We start from the raw sequence: 17,237 nt of genomic DNA on the forward strand, positions 1-17,237 counted from the left end.
CCCTTCTCCCACTTGTGCTTGGGTCCAAATCCAACCCATTCATCTAGGCAGGAGTCAAATGTTTGCACTCCTTCCCAGATTGCCCCAGCCAGAAGTAATCACTTCCCCCTCCAAACACCCAGAAGGTAGACAGATACAAATCAGCCACTCACCACTAAATCATATTCAGAAATCCTCTTGCTTTTTAGAGGAATGGGCCTGGCTTTGTGGCTGGGCCAGGCTTGTCTGATGGACTCTGCCTCTCCTTTAAGATGAGGCTAGGAGAAGCAGAGAAAGAAGAATGTTTTTTCTTCATTATCTTTACCTGTAATTCCACCTTCAGTAATTTACTCCAAAGGTAGATTTCACTTTCTTTGAAATCCCTCCTTCTTAGGTCTGCCTGGACCATTGGCCTCAGGCTGACTGTAGCTAGTAGTTTTATTGGTTCTCTCTCCTGGCAGCTATAGAATTGAGGGATATCATTCCAGAACTCCTAGACATTATTTGAGGAAAACACTGGAGAATACAAAAAAGCTCTAAAGACCAGAAGGGGACAACAGTCATGGCCCATCAATGAACAAAGGCTTCCCCTGGTAACTAGAGACTGGTCAACTGGAGTCTGCTTTCTGGGGCCTGACTCTGATTTTTCATAATCAAGTTCTCCTGGTTCCTTCTTTCCCTTCTCCAGCATTCTGAGTCTTCACTTCTTGCCTCAAATCCTGGTGCCACTGATGTTTTCCCCTGGATAGCTGATAGGTGGGAGAGACTAAGGGAGAAAATAAAATAGAAAAAGAGGATAATTAATACCTTAACATGACATTTTTCGGAGGTTAGTCTTTGAATCTATAAGCAAGGGTGTATATGGCCCACAAAATTGAATTTCACTGGGGCTCTTGGAGAAATATTAGCAAGAAAGAGAAGGGAATGTCTAAGCACAGATTTCTCCACCAGATGGCGCTCTCACCCACTCTTACGCAGACTTGTTCAGAAACCTCTCTAAACTTGGGGTTTCTGGCGGTGGTCTCTCATGCCACCATTTCTTGCATATACCAGATCTTCTCATGCTTCTAGCTGCATTAGTTATCTCTTGCTGTGTAACAATTATTTCAAAACTTACTGGCTTATCAGAACCGCAAAAAAACAAAAAACTTAGCAGCTTAAAACAATAATAAATATGTATTATTTGGCTTTTGGATGGTTTTTGCAGGAAACTGCAAGCAGCTTGGTGGGTGGTTTTGGCCCAGGGGCTTTCGTGAGGTTGTACTCAGATGCTGGCCAGGGCTGCTGTCATCTGAAGGCTTGATGGGGCTGGAGGATTGGCTTCCTCACATAGCAGAGCAGTTGGTGCTGGCTCTTGTGCTGACAGGCTGGCAAGGGGTTTCAGTTCCTCTCCACCTGGGACTCTCCAGAAGTCATCTTGAGTGTCCTCGCGGCATGGAGGCTGACTTCCCCCAGAGCAGGAGATCCAAGAGGGAGCAAGGCAGGAAGCTACAAGGTCTTTTATGCCATATCCTCAAAAGTCACACACTGTCAATTTCACAATATCCTGTTGCTTTTACGGGTCCGAACTAGTCAACATTCCAACGCATAATGGGAATATTATACAACAGCATAACTACCAGGAGGTGAGAATTATCGGGGCCATCCTGGAGGCCATCTTGGAGGCTGGCTGCTAGGTGCTGCTCTGTCGGCTTAGATTAACCTTCCTTCCACCTCATCTCCCCCTGCTCACCTTTTAACATCCAGCTTGAATATCAGGTTCTTTGTAAAGACTTCCCCAAATAATTCCTCACTTCCTCCTCTGTGTTTACACGGAACTCTTTCATCTCTATTAAGCACCTATCACCTTGCATTTCTTTTCTCTTTCTTTCTTTTTTTTTTTTTTTTTTTTGGCCACGCAGCATGCAGGATCTTAGTTCCCCGACCAGGCGTCAAACCTACACCCCCCTGCAGTGGAAACTCGGAGTCTTAACCACTGGACCGCCAGGGAAGTCCCTCACCTTGCATTTCAATCTTTCTCTTGAACATGACTATTTCCCTCATTGTGTCCTGAATTCCTGAGAGCAGCGGGACTGTGACTTAACATCTTGCCAGTCCCAGTTTCTGCCAAGTATATAGCACAGCCCTGGCATAGTAGGTACTCAATGCATGCTTATTTTAAAATAAATGAGTAAAACAGAAAATAACAAGTGTTGGTGAGGATGTGGAGAAACAAGAACCTTGTGTGCTGTTGGTGGGAACGTAAATGGTACAGACTCTATGGAAAACAATATGGCAGTTCCTAAAAAAGTTAAACAGAATCACCATATGATCCAGCAATGCCACTTCTGGGCATATACCCAAAAGAACTGAAAGCAGGGTCTCGAAGAGATATTTGTACACCCATGTTCACAGCAGTTTTAATCACAAAAGTTGGAAGCAACCCAAGTGTCCATTAATGGATGAATGGATAAACAAAATGTGGTGTATACATACACAGTGGGCTATTTTTACTTAAAAAATAAGGAAATTCTGACACATGCTACAACATGAATGAACCTTGAGGACATTGATGCTGAGTGAAGAGCTCGGCCAGTCACAAAAAGACAAATACTGTATGATTACACTTATATGAGGTATCTAGAGCAGTGAAATTCATAGAGACAGAAAGTATTGAATAGTGGTTGTCAGGGGCTGGAGGGAGGGGGAATGGGGATTTATTATTTAATGAGTACAGACTTTCAGTTTTGCAAGATGAGAAGAGTTCTGAAGATGGTTGCCCAACAGTGTGAACATATTTAATACCAATGAACTGTACATTTAAAAAATGGTTAAGATGGGGACTTACCTGGTGGTGCAGTGGTTAAGAATCTGCCTGCCAATTCAGGGGACACATGGTTTGATCCCTGGTCTGGGAAGATCCCACATGCCACGGAGCAACTAGGCCCGTGAGCCACAACTACTGAGCCTGCGCGTCTGGAGCCTGTGCTCCGCAACAAGAGAGGCCGCGATAGTGAGAGGCCGCGATAGTGAGAGGCCCGCGCACTGGGATGAAGAGTGGCCCCCGCTTGCCACAACTAGAGAAAGCCCTCGCACAGAAACGAAGACCCAACACAGCCAAAAATAAATAAATAAAAACAAATGTGGGTTTTTTTTTTTTTAAATGGTTAAGATGGGAACTTACCTGGTGGTGCAGTGGTTAAGAATCTGCCTGCCAATGCAGGGGACACAGGTTTGATCCCTGGTCCAGGAAGATCCCACATGCTGTGGAGCAATGAAGCCCGTGTGCCACAACTACTGAGCCTGTGCTCTAGAGCCTGCGAGCCACAACTATTGAGCCCGCGAGTCACAACTACCAAAGCCCACGCGCCTAGAGCCCGTGCTCCACAACAAGAGAAGCCACCGCAATGAGAAGCCAGTGCACCGCAACGGAGAGTAGCCTCTGCTCGCCGCAACTAGAGAAAGCCTGTGTGCAGCAACGAAGACCCAACGCAGCCTAAATAAATAAATAAATAAACTTCTTTTTTAAATGGTTAAGATGGTAAATTTTATGTTATGTGTATTTTGCCACAATTTTTAAAAATTTTAAACGGAAGGATGATGGATAAAGAAAGTGTGATATATCCATTCAGTGGAATATTAATATTTATCATAAAAAGGAACAAAGTATTGATACATGCTACAACATAGATGAACCTTGAAAACATTATACTATGTAGACACAAAAGACCACATATTGTATGATTCCATTTACACTAAATGTCCAGAATAGGCAAGTCCATAGAGACAGAAAGTAGATTGATTAGTGGCTGCCAGGGACTGGGGGGAAGAAGGAACTGGTAGTGACTAATAGGTACAGCGTTTCTTTTTCAGGAAATGGAAATGTTCTGGAATTGGATAGTGGTGATAGTTGCACAACTTTGTGAATATACTAAAACTACTGAATTGTACACTCTAAAATGGAGAATTTCTGCGTGAAATTTTATCTTATGGGAACTGTTTCAATTTTTTTAATGAATGAATAAATGAAAGAAACATTTGACTGATATGTATTTTTAGATTCTCTTTAATATTGGGGTTTACTCTAGTATTTAAACTTAATATTTGGGTATATTTTTGGATTAATAACTCACTGCCATTGCTCTGAAAAGTGTTCAGTAAATAACATCTTTATGTTCTTGTACCTGGGAAAGAAGCCCTCATGAGTAATGAGTTTTCCAGCTGTGACACAGTGAGTTATTGGACAAACACAGCAAGGAAATGAATGTCTCCTGTTATACTCTTACTCAACAGCTCTTGGCAGCCATGAAAACAACCATTCATCAAACACAGGGGCAAAAAAACTCTCAAAGAGAAAGGCAATGAAAACCTCAGCAATAAAACCTGTGGCCTCCCAGGAAAGAAGCAGTTAACTGTCCACCCAAAAGTCCTTTTCCCTCTTCCAGGGTATAGAGTTGTAGCCGGGCAGCTGTTGCCCCACCATGGACTACACCTTCCAGCCTCCTTGCATATAGATTATTCGGTCATGTGACTCCCCAAAAGAAGTGAGTGATGAGAGTCACTTCTAGTCCAAGGCATTTAAATGTCAGAAATCTACTCCTCCCACTTTTCTCCCAAATGCCAGCTCAAAGCAGAGGGGATGACTGGGCCATAAAGTGGAAGGAGCCTAAGTCCCTGAATCATCGCATCATGGAAACCTCCCACTGACCTGGAATATCCACAATAGACAACTATGTGAGGCAGAAATAGATTTGTATGTGAACAACAAATAGACTTTTGTTATATTAAGCCACTGAAATGTTGAGGTGTGTTTGTTACAGCAGCTAAACACCAATATTCATTCATTCCACCAAATAACTACTTATTATGTGCCTTTCATGGGAATATAAAGAATAGCCTGGAATTCTTCCCTCAAAAAATTCTCATTCTAAATTGGAGAATTAGATGAGAGAATTAACGGGAGAGACAACTTGAATAAAAATGCCACGAATGGAAAGGCAGTAAGTGAGCCACAAAAAACCCGGCATAGACCAATTACCATTAACGAAACTGAGAGAACTAACCAAAAAACTTCCTAAAAGGGAGTTCCCTTGTGGCCTAGTGGTTAGGACTCCAGGCTTTCACTTCCATGGCCCCGGTTCAATCCCTCATCGGGGAACTGAGATCCCACAAGCCGCACAGCTTGGCTAAAAACAAATAAGTAAAACAAAAACAGCTTCCTAAAAGGCATCAGGACCAGGTTATTTTGTTGACAATTTTATTAAACCCATCAGTAAAATGATATGGTTAAACTATTCCAGAGAACAGAACAAGATGGAAAACTTTCCAATTTATTCTGAGTCCAGAATTACCATCCATGATACAAATGGCAGGCAAGAGCACACACACAAATAAACAAATTTCATCTGGAACATAGGCAATAAAAATAGCAAAAGAATACACCTACCACACAGCTAAGCCACTCCACTGCTAGATATTTAACAAAGAGAAATGAAAGTGTATGTCTTCACAAATATTTATGCATGAATGCTCACCGCAGCTTTATTTGCAGGAACCAAAAACTTGAAACAACACAAATGTCCATCAACAGGTGAATGGATAAACAAATTATACTATATCCATACAATGGAATAATACTCAGCGATAGACAAAAATGAATGAACTATTGGTACAACAACAACATGAATGAATCTCAAAATTATTGAGTAAAAGAGGCCAGACACTGCCCCCTCCGATGGCGGGGGGTTGAAATCCCACATACTGTACATTCCACTTATATAAACTAATCTATAGTCATGGGAAGCATCAATAGTTGCCTGGGGTGGGGAGATGGAAAAGGGAAAAAGAGATTACAAGGGGGCACAAAAAAACTTTGGGGCACAATGGATATGTCCACAGTCTTAACTGTGATGGCTTCACAAGTGTACACATACATCAAAACTCATCAAAGTATACATTTTTTTTTTTTTTGGTTGTGTCCTGTGGCATGTGGGACCTTAGTTCCCTGACCAGGAATCAAACCCATGCCCCCTGCAGTGGGAGCACAGAGACTTAACCACTGGACCACCAGGGAAGTCCCCAAAGTGTACATTTAAGCCATGTGCAGTTTAACATAGAAGTATACCCTAATAAATCTTTGTGTGTGTATATGTATAAATATAGAAAGATAGATAGATACATAGATAGATAGGTAAACACTTCACCTCTCTGAGCCTCATCTACAAAATGTGGTTATTATCTATGCTGTTTATCTTTTCATATAAGGATGAGATGAAATAATGAATGTAAAAATATCTTTGCAAGCTGTGAGTACAAGAGATTGGGACATGTGTAATCTTTATTACTATTAATGCCATAATCAACAATAGTATCATCATTTTTATCATCACTATCACAGTCACTACACACAGATCACATCACCTCAGCTTTCTGGCCCACTAGGTTAAGCTCACTGAGGTAGTTCACCAATTTAACTTAAAAGGAAAAACAAACTCAGCAAGTTCACTAGTTCCTAGGGATGGCTGGGAGAAGATGCTGACAAGCTGAAAAATACAACAGAGTTTACCAGGATGTGAGGAAAGACATGTTGTGAAATGCCCAGATAGGAAACAGCTAGGGAAGCCAAGCAAGTAACTGTTTCTGGCAACGCGCTGTGTTCCTGGAATAATTTTGACTTGAATGCAATCATGGAAGATCTTGCAAACACATAAAGAGGGGAGTCTGTGAATGTCCCACTACTGACACCTGAAAACTCATGGTCAGTTCGTCTCTCCAGATGGACTGGAACACCAGGAAACAAGATGAGAACAGTGACTCCTTTCAGACTGAAAGGAGGCAGAACTTCTTGGAGCACAGAGGCTCAGCCCGGGAACTGCCAAAGGGAATAAAAAGGAGAGCAAAGATGGACCTCAAATTCCATAGGGAAGAAGGAGGTCCTGACCTTCAGGAAAGTGACAATAATTTTTAACACCTCTGTGCATCTTTTCAAGAAAACTCAAATGTGGACACAAGAAAGACCAGTAGAGGCTTCATTCCATGGCTGGTGAGATTGTCATTCCAACACGGAATCAGGGCAAGATTGCAAAAGACAGAGTTCAGCATCCAAATGTTCAGAGTCAGATCAGATGGCCATACCTATGGCACCGGGTCTCAAGAGGGAGAAGGGCAGGGTGGAGGAGCAGTTTCACAAATGTTTCTTACATCCAGCAGACAGAGGGAGAGTGACCTCAGCACGGTGAGCTGATCAAACCTGAAGGTAGGGCTTCCCTGGTGGCGCAGTGGTGGAGAGTCCGCCTGCCGATGCAGGGGACGTGGGATCGTGCCCCGGTGCGGGAGGATCCCACATGCCGCGGAGCGGCTGGGCCCGTGAGCCATGGCCGCTGAGCCTGCGCGTCCGGAGCCTGTGCTCCGCAGCGGGAGAGGCCACAACAGTGAGAGGCCCGCATACCGAAAAAAAAAAAAAAAAAAAAAGAAGTTGGATAATTACCTTCAGGTTTTTTGTTTGTTTGTTTTTTGCGGTATGCGGGCCTCTCACTGTTGTGGCCTCTCCCGCTGCGGAGCACAGGCTCTGGACGCGCAGGCTCAGCGGCCATGGCTCACGGGCCCAGCCGCTCCGCGGCATGTGGGATCCTCCCGCACCGGGGCACGATCCCACGTCCCCTGCATCGGCAGGCGGACTCTCCACCACTGCGCCACCAGGGAAGCCCAACCAACTTCTTTTTAAACCAGGAAGAGAAGCTGAGATAATTCAGATTTGTAATAATATAATAAACTTTCCTTCCTGCCTTAGCTTAAGATATAATTATTACAAAATCTAGCGTAGATCTGGGTGAAGTCTTTGGATGGCTGGAAGAAACAGCCTTCTGGGAAATCCTCTGAAACAGCAGAGCATGGTAGCTTAGACCTGAGTTTGAATCTTGTTTCTGTTACTTAGTCAAGTGCCCTAGGGAAATCAGTTTACCCTTCTGAGCCCGTCTCCATGTCTGTTAAATAGGGGTATATGCACGGGCTTGTGAGAATGATAAGGACGTTACATAAGGCAACCATCATTTGTTCCCTTTCTCCCCTCTCCCCCACTTTGTCTCAGAAGTACTTTACCTATGGCATCAGAGAGCCCCCCTTCAGGACACCTGGACATGGCAGCTAGGACAGCCTGCCTCCCACCCCCAGGGAGATGCAGCTATCAAGCTGCAGAGGGACTGCCTCTGGCAGCTGGCCCTGCACCTCAGTGCTGGGGAAGGAACACCACAGCCTTGGTGCCTACAAGATCCCAAATAGCCACCCAGTTCAAAAGGAATGTGGTCATACATATATACACTAATAGGTATAAAATAATGAGAACCTGCTGTATAGCACAGGGAGCTCCACTTCGCTGTACAGTAGAAATTAACACAACATTGTAAAACAACTCTACCCCAGTAAAAATCAATATATAAATAAATAAATAATGGGGAAAAAACAAAAAGGAATGGGGTCGTGGAACAGGGAGGGCAAAAGAGCTTTCAGATTAAGAGCCCAGCTGGAATTTCCACAGGCTGATGAGGTTGGTGTGGTGGCCCTTGCCCTCCTGCTGGCTATGCCCAGGTGGCCTCTTTGGGTTCTGGCCACCTCCCCAGCATACCTCTCCTTTGCTCCACAGGGTCCAGAGGGTTGTCAGGCCCTCCACACGTCTCTCCAGCTGCCCCCACTCACCCTAGTCCCTGGTGCTCCTCTTCCCAAGACTGGCCGTGACGCCAGATACAGCCGTCCTTCTGCTCCCTCCCCTCCTGGCTACTCTTGGCACCCTGGGGGTAGAAGGAGCACAGACCCCGGAGAGCCACTCCCCATCCTAAGCCTCTATTCCTCATCTATAAAAAAAGGGCCAGTTTTTACTATGATCTCTATAGAAAGCAACCAAGGGAGTTAGCCAAGGTGAGAAAGTTATAAAGGCTCCCGAAAGCCCACAAAATTCTTGCAGTCTCTGACTGTTTATCTGAACATTTAAAAAGGGCTAGAGGGACTTCCCTGGTGGCGCAGTGGTTAAGAATCCACCTGTCGGGCTTCCCTGGTGGCGCAGTCGTTGAGAGTCCGCCTGCCAATGCAGGGGACACGGGTTCGTGCCCCGGTCCGGGAAGATCCCACATGCCGCGGAGTGGCTGGGCCCGTGAGCCATGGCCGCTGAGCCTGCACGTCCGGAGCCTGTGCTCCGCAATGGGGGAGGCCACAGCAGTGAGAGGCCCGCATACTGCAAAAAAAAAAAAAAAAAAAAAGAATCCACCTGTCAATGCAGGGGACATGGGTTCGAGCCCTGGTCCGGGAAGATCCCACATGCCATGGAGAAACTAAGCCCGTGCGCCACAACTACTGAAGCCCGTGGGCCTAAAGCCTGTGCTCAAACAAGAGAACAAGAGAAGCCACCACAATGACAAGCTCACGCAGCGCAACGAAGAAAAGAGTAGCCCCTGCTCTCTGCAACTAGAGAAAGCCCGCGAGCAGCAGCAAAGACCCAACGCAGCCAAAAATAAATAAATAAAATACATAAATTTAAAAAAAAGAATAAAATAAAATAAAAATTCCCACTGTGGTAGTGGAACTCTTTCTCCAAAAAAATAATAAAATTAAATTAAAAGGACTAGAGCTATATTATTATATCATAGAACATTAGAAAGTGTTTAGAACTATATTATTGCTAAATTTTAAAAGCAAGTTGTAGAAGAGTCTGAATATATATGTGTGTATGGGGGTGAGCATCCAGATATTTCATTAGTTATAAAAATTAAGGAAGAAGGCTTAATAGTGAACAATGGCTTATTGCTCAGGTGTGAGGTTAGGATGATCGAATGACTTCTCTTTTTAAGTTGTACACTTCTGTACAGGTAAAAAAATTTAATGGGTATATATTGCTATTTTATTCTACAAATAACAATTGTAACAAACAAAAACAATAAAAATATAAATAGTGCTAACGAGACCTTTCTCCCATATCCCTGCCCTTTCCTTTTTATGCCTGAAAAGGAATTCTTAATTCTCCTTCCTCACCATTGACCATCCCACTCCCATCCCTAGAAAAGCAGGAAAAGTAATAGATAGAAATGAAGAAATCCCTCGGATTCCCCAGACCCAAATGGGCTCAGTTAAGTCCCCGAGGAGCAGTGTCTTATTTCAAAGTGCCCCCAGCATTAAACAGGAAATGTCAGATTAGACCATTCCTGAACACCTGGTCTCTAGGAGGGAAAACCAAACTCCACCTCTACCTCAGAGCCTGCCCAGAGACCCACAGGGCTTAGCAACTGGCTGCTCAGGATAGTAAGAGAACATCTACTTTCCAGGCCCAGTCCTGCCACTTGCCAGCTATGTGACCATGGATAAGGCCTTCTCCTCTCTGGGGCTCTATTTCTTCTACTGAATGGGGGTGACAATGCCAACCTCTAAGACTGGTGACAAGATCAAATAAGGTAATGCAAGTAAAGGCACATTTTCAATTGCAAATATTCCACCGAGCTAAAGTAGAGCAGGTGGCTTACCAGCCTTTGCATAAAGGCCACTTTTTATTTTGTGGGATATTCACTAATTGACACAAAGGGAAGAGGGGAGAAAGGGAGGATCTTGGGCAGCTGGTGGCATTCTCCTCCAACGTGGAAATGCAAACCATGGAGAGGAGGATGAGAGAGAGAGGGAGAGTTTGTGCTGTATTTTGAGGAGGGTGCTCTGAAGAGAGTGGGTGTGGAGCACACACAGCCTCAGACCCCTGCCTGGAGCTGTTCCACGTGTGTTTTGAGGTCTGCCAGTAGAACTCTATGTCCTGGCTGTGGGCTGCAGGCCCAGGTCACAGGAGGGAGGAGCCGACAAGAAGCCTGTTAACTGCCCTCCAGCCCTTTCCAGGGTAGCTCAGTCAGCAGGCTGAGGCTGGAAGGCAGAGAGGGGGGACCAGATTGGGTGTGTCTAGAAGGCAACACCAGAACAATGATCTGCAGGAAAGAGCCTGGGCTCCAGGAGACCCCACGCTGGCCCCAGCCAGCTCTGTGACATTAAGCAAGTTGCCACTCCACCCTGGGGTTCATTTCCCCTTCTGTAATATGATGGGCTTGGACCAGAACAGGACCCTCTGGCTCCGGGACCATAGTCATTCTGTGCTGCCTATCAGGCAGTGGAACTTCCCAAACAGAGGGCCCATTGAGAGCAGGGGTGGGAGCTTCTGGAATTCCCTTCAGCCTCAGTCAGGGACAGACACAGGCAGTTTTCTTCCTGATGCCTGTGTCCTGCCCTAACTGTACTGGAAATCTATGACCTCATTTTTCTTTCCCTCCCAGAAAGAAGGGGAAGCCAGGGAGGCAGACAAGTGTGGCAAAATGAGAAGATGGAGGGAGGCTAGGGGACCTGACACAGAGTGTTACTGCAGGGGGCAGGAGAGAAGACACATACACCCAGATCAGACAAACAAACTTTATTCAGAAAAGCATATTAGTAATCACCACTAAACTACTGAATGAGGCACATCGGTCCCCTCTCCCTACCCTCCCTCACCCTCCCACGCACACCCTCTCTTTGGCCTTTGTAGAATACTGAAGAAATCCTCTCCTGGGCCCACAAGTGGTCCCAGACTTTTGGGCTGGGGGCAGCCCACAGCAGTGTCAGGTTGGATCGAGTCCTGGAGTCCAAAGAGGGAGGCCAAGGAGACTGCCTCCAGTATCCAAAAGTTCCTGGCCAGCTCAGGTAGCCATTCCCATGGCACAGGGCCCCGAGGAGAAGGAGAGGATGGGTGTGGGAGCTGTCTTCATGTCTTTCTCACATCTGGAGAAGCCGCAGGAGGCCCAGTGGGAAGGCACATCTAGACGAGCCAATGAGCTCTGGAATGTTTCAGGCACATGTGGCTGTATAGGTACCATGAAGGCCAAGGAGACGTCTGTTCCTGAGTAAGGTCAGCTAACCACAGACAAAGCACTATGGGCTGGAGGCTTAAGAAGAGGTCCTCAAAGGGCTGGATCTGAGCTGAGGATGCAGCTTATGTGATGATCTAAAAAAGAGAAAAGAACACATGCTGGAGCTCAAAAGCTGTTGTTTAGGGTTCAGGGGTGCACGGCTCAGTTCCAAGTATCTGGAAGCTTGTGCCCAAGTCATAACGCAAGCAGAATAGGAATTTCTCTATGTCAAGGCAAAATGAACCTTCACCATCTTGGCTCTTCCACTGAATGACGTGGAAAGGGAGCTGCTGGGCAAAGATTATTCCCTCTCCCCATCTCCTTATATGGCCAGTGAAAACACTGAAACCCTCTGCTGGCCCAGGGAAGTGGGCCCTGGGAGAGGTCAGAATGACTGGCTCTGGGAGTCTCCATGGCCTCAGCGACATGGAAACCTGCAACAGAAGAACCAAAGTTGCTGGGCTTCCAAGACACCCCCAGTATCCCAGCAAAGGCCACCCCCAGGTTCTGGCTGGCACCAGCGGTGGGCGCTGAAGAAACAGGTACCCTGCCTGGAGCATGGCAGCAGGACCCCAGCCTAACTGAGACGCTTAAGGGCTCAGTGTTCTGGGATTTCCCGGAGGACAGAAAACAATAGCAACAACAATAACACAAATAACCACAATTTTAATGGATACAGAGTTTCAGGTTTGCAAGATGAAAAAGTTCTGGAGATGGATGGTGCTGATCGCTGCACAGCAATGTGAATGTATTTAATGCCATTGAACTGTATGCTTTAAAGACCGTTTCGATGGTCAATTGTATGTTACGAATATTTGACCACAATTTAAAAAAATTTTTTTTCCAAAGATAACCTTGGGGATTCCCTGGCTGTCCACTGGTTAGGACTCCGCACTTTCACTGCCGAGGGTGCGGGTTCGATCCCTGGTCTGGGAACTAAGATCCCACAAGCCACGTGGTGAGGCCAAAAATATTAAAATAAATAAATAAAGATAGATAGATAACCATGTTAACAGTATCTAACATGTACTGACCCCCTACTGTATATAGCACAGCCTGGTTCTGAAGGGGTCAGACCGCCAGAGTTCAAATCCGAGCTCCACCACTCACCACTCACCAGCTGGGAGACTCTAGGTAAGTCACTTAACCTCTCTGTGACTCATTTTCCTCATACAGAATATGGAAATAATACTAGAACCCAGCTCAATAGGGTTGTTGAGAGAATGAAATGAATACGTAAGTGCTTTGAGCAGCGCCGGGCACAAAGATGTAAAGATGGTGACTGTGTAAAACTCACAAAAGCGCTCCACGTCCCCACCCAGATCTTCACCACTACAACAGAGAAACCTAAGAGTTTTCTTCCTAAACTCTACAAACACGCTCACAAAAACGCATTCTGGCCTCCCCTATTCTAGTTTCTAACCCAGAGAGGATTGAACTTTTCCAAAGAGCAGACCTTTGAAGGATTTAGCAAAAAGGTTGAATTGTTGTCATAACCCTTTGGACACTGTGTTTATTACTGTCACCCCTTCAATTTGCTCCTGAATAAAACGTTTAACATTTTTTTTTTTTTTTTTTTTTTTTGCGGTACGCGGGCCTCTCCCCGCTGTGGCCTCTCCCGCTGCGGAGCACAGGCTCCGGACGCGCAGGCTCAGCGGCCATGGCTCACGGGCCCAGCTGCTCCGCGGCCCGTGGGATCCTCCCGGACCAGGGCACGAACCCGTGTCCCCTGCATCGGCAGGCAGACTCCCAACCACTGCGCCACCAGGGAAGCCCAAACCCTTTAACTTTTAGAAAAGGAGCGGACTCTGGGGGTTTTTTTATTCAAAGGCCTATGACCTCGCCAGAAAGCCAAGAGGCATCTTACCTTACCGAGGCTGGGCCAGCTGTTCATCCCAGATCCCGAGTTTTCTTCTCTGTTTGGTGTGACCCACCCCTGCCAGTTGCTTATGGTCAATGCCAGCATCTCTTACAGGTGATGTTCCTTTTGACTGGGAAACCAGGAAACCATCTGGACAACCTTGGCTTCATTTCCCAAACAATGTAAAGGAATGTTCAATCCACAGTTTCCCCAGGCTCTCGCTGGTCTGGCAGGGCCGGCTATCTTCTCTTTAATGGAGGGGGTGCGGGGCCTCCCTCTGCTATAGAAATTCCCTGGGAAAGAGAAGGAGTGCCCCTTGTCTTCAAACAGACCCCAGCCAATGGGTCGGGACCCTTGGTGATAAATGAGAGCCAGGACGAAACACGGATGCTTGGAACCTTAGGTGGAAAAAACTGGTCCAGGTCCAGAGGCAGTTAACACTGTAAACTAAGTTACTTGGGCTTCTTTTAGAGCAGGACGTCTCAGAGCCTTTCATATGCTAATGAGCATTGTGAATCTTCAAGAAGGGGAGAAAGCACCTTAGACAAACCCTTTGGGCCTTGAAACCCTCTATTAGAAGGTAGCTCCAGAGTCCGGATTCCTGGGAACAACCAATGCTTTAAACAACGCTAGACTGGGAGTCCAAAGACCAGGTTCTAATCTTTTTCTGGCTGTTCGCAAGAGCAAGCTCTGAGTCTCCATCTGCAAAAAGAAGGGGGTGGGGTTCGCCTAACATTCCTTGACGCTGGTATGGTATCCCTAATGCAAAAAAGATACTGGGAGGTGGGGACGGAACAGAAACCTGTGAGAGGAAGGCTGGGAAGGCGAGGCCAGGGAAGCTAGTGGGCGTTAGGAACTGGCCTCCGCGAACCGCGAGGACAAAGGCGGAACAGGAGGAGGAGAAAGAAGACTCCAAAGGTGCAAGGGTACAGCCCCCTATCCATCCTCACCTTTGCAGATGGGCCCCAGCTCAAGACATCAAAGCACCGAGGGATGGCCCGGAAGGACTGCGCAGGATGCCCGCACAATCCCAAACTAAAACCACACCCGTCGCTCATCCCAGGACCAGTGGAGGCCCGTCCCCAGCTCCGCCCGCGGCGTCATGCCTGCCGTTTTCAGCACTCGGGGCTGGAAGAGGGGCCAGGGCAAGGGGGTGCTCTTCCGAACGCGGAGCGGGAGGGAGGGGGCAGTGGCGCCGCCAGTAGACTGGTTCCAATTTGGGAGCCTCCCCCGGATCTACGCGGCGCCTGTCCACGTCTCGCTCTCGGCCGGGAAGGGGAAGAGGAACCGCGAGGCTTCGCCTCGGGGCGGCCCGCCTGAAAGAGTGCGTCCGCCCCTCGGATGCGGCTCTGCCCTGGTCCCAGGAGACGGCGCAGCTGTCCGGACTCTGGCCTGCGGCGAAGCCGTCGGACGGGAACTGTGATCCGGGCGCCGGGGCGCGGGCGGCGGCGGGAACGCAGGGCGAGGGGAGGGAGCCGGGGCGCACGGGCGCGGGGCGGCGGCGGCAGGAAGGACGGGTCCCCCGCCCCGCGGCGCAGCGACCTCACGCCACCTCCTGCTCGCCCTGGTAGTGGCGGCAGCAGCCGTAGAGCGCTGAGAGCAGGTAGAGGCCGAGGCAGAGGCCGCCGCAGACGGCGGCCGCCAGGAAGGCGTGGTAGGCGCAGGACATCTGGTAATCCTTGAGGTTGCAGTAGCTGTGGCTCTGCGTCTGGCTGATCATGATGCCCATCGCGGCGCCGTAGAGCGCGGCCGCCAGCAGGTCGTGCGCCACGTTGACCACCAGCCAGCGCGAGCCCAGCACGGGCACCAGCTCGTGCTTGCCCAGCAGCGTGAGGAAGTAGAGGCCCAGGGTCAGCAGCCAGAAGAGCACGGACACGAAGAGCGCGAAGTGCACCGGGCCCTGGTACCTGCTTGTGGCGATGGTGATCCAGAAGGCGGCGCCGGCCAGCAGCTGCAGCAGCCGCAGCACGCCCAGCGGGCCGCGCAGAAAGGCCCGCTGCAGGCTCACCGCGCCGCGGGCCGCCCGCGCCTGGGGCGGCGGCTGGCGCGGGGGCGGCGGGAGCATGGCCCCCGGGCGCGGTGGCGGCGGCGGCGGCGCCCCGAGCAGCGGAATGGCGACGTCTGGCTCGCGGGGGTGGCCCGGCCGACGTGCCCCTGAGCCCGCCGCGGCCTCCTCGCTCCCCTCCGAGTCCTCCTCTCTTCCTCTCCCCTTCTCCCCACTCTACCTCCCCTCTCTCCTCCCCTCTCTCCTCCCCGCAGCCCTCCTCTCTTTCTCCGTTTCCCTCTCTCTCCACCCCTCCTGCCCGCCCTCTCCCTTCCCCTCCTCCCTCTCCACCCCCACTTGCTCCTCCAGGCTTCCTGCCTTCTCTCTTTGGGCCTCGCCCACCACCCTGGTGCCCCCCTTCCCGTTGGCGCCAAACTCCCAGCTCGGATTCCTTCCTCCTCGGGGCAGGGCGGAGGGCACCCCAGCTGGCCGCGGGTCTTCCGCTCTGTCTGACTGGGCCGAGTTTACCACAACTGCCCACCCTGCCTGCCCTGGCTCCCTGGCTCCGGTCCAGCCTCGAAGCTGAGAGCCGTCTTCTGGAGGTGGAGCGTCCCCTCAGTCTTAGGCTGGGCCTTTTTCTTTCTCCTCCCTCCTGTCCTAATAGTTCACTAGGGCCTCCCGGCCCTTCCTTGGCTCTGGAGGAGAGCAGTGCCAGGCTTAAGCTGCCATCTCTTCTCACCTGGACATCCGAATATCATATCCTGCCAGTGCCCACCCCAAACTTATTCTGTCCAAAGCTGGGCTCAGACTTTGTCTCAGCCATCCGAGTTCTCATGTCAGTGAAAGGGACCATCACCTGCTCCAGGCCCCACTGCCCCTCGCGTGCCACAAAGCAAAGTCCTATTAGTCCAGTCTCTTTTTTCCAACCTTCTTTGCCATCGAGCATATTAAAAATAGGCTTCCCAGCATGACCAGGACACAAACCCAGCTCTAAGAGACAGCAAAGCCCAACAATGCTTTACATTATTGCTATTACTGTGCTTTGCAGGAATTCTCATTTAAGCCTCAAAGAACCCCCGAGATACATACAATTATTTTCCTCATCTTGCGGAGGAGAAAAACGGAGCCTAGAAAGGTTAAGACCATGAAACTGGTAACTGCTGCTGGTCTCTCTTCCCTCCCCTTCTGATCCAACCTTTGTGCACTGTGGCATCTTTCTAAAACACAGACCTGGTTGTATATACACTGCTTCCCCTACTGACCACAGAATAGGGTTCTATCTCTTCTCTGGGGATGTTTCACAATCTGGCCCCAACTGACTTCCAATTTCCTGGTTTTCCACCTCCTTTTCTTTCTTTCTTTTTTTTTTTTAAGAAGATGTTGGGGGTAGGAGTTTATTAATTAATTTATTTTTGCTGTGTTGGGTCTTCGTTTCTGTGCGAGGGCTTTCTCCAGTTGTGGCAAGCGGGGGCCACTCTTCATCGCGGTGCGCGGGCCTCTCACTATCACGGCCTCTTGTTGCGGAGCACAGGCTCCA

The 17,237-nt window shown here is 48.6% G+C and overlaps 1 protein-coding gene across 4 annotated transcripts; it reads right to left on the reverse strand.

The window, feature by feature from the left end:
* Positions 1-11,365: 11,365 nt before the first annotated feature.
* On the reverse strand, positions 11,366-15,933 carry MARVELD1 (MARVEL domain containing 1). Of its 4 annotated transcripts, XM_081242950.1 has the most exons (3): positions 14,667-15,933; positions 13,723-14,418; positions 11,366-11,950 (listed from the first exon to the last, which is right to left on the reverse strand). In XM_081242950.1, exon 1 carries the CDS (start codon positions 15,779-15,781, stop codon positions 15,260-15,262), a length of 522 nt encoding a protein of 173 aa, XP_081099076.1. In that variant the 5' UTR covers positions 15,782-15,933; the 3' UTR covers positions 11,366-11,950; positions 13,723-14,418; positions 14,667-15,259. The 4 variants fall into 4 exon arrangements, with proteins under 4 accessions (XP_081099076.1, XP_081099078.1, XP_081099077.1 ...); XM_081242952.1 differs by lacking the exon at positions 13,723-14,418; XM_081242951.1 differs by having other exon boundaries at positions 13,728-15,933.
* Positions 15,934-17,237: the final 1,304 nt, after the last annotated feature.

This window comes from Mesoplodon bidens (genome assembly GCF_964165515.1).
Source record: "Mesoplodon bidens genome assembly, chromosome: 1".
NCBI classification, from domain to species: Eukaryota; Metazoa; Chordata; class Mammalia; order Artiodactyla; family Ziphiidae; genus Mesoplodon; species Mesoplodon bidens.

Excerpts from the sequence above, each read along its gene's own strand:
- MARVELD1 (XM_081242952.1), bottom strand. The coding sequence starts at position 15,781 with ATGCTCCCGCCGCCCCCGCGCCAGCCGCCGCCCCAGGCGCGGGCGGCC.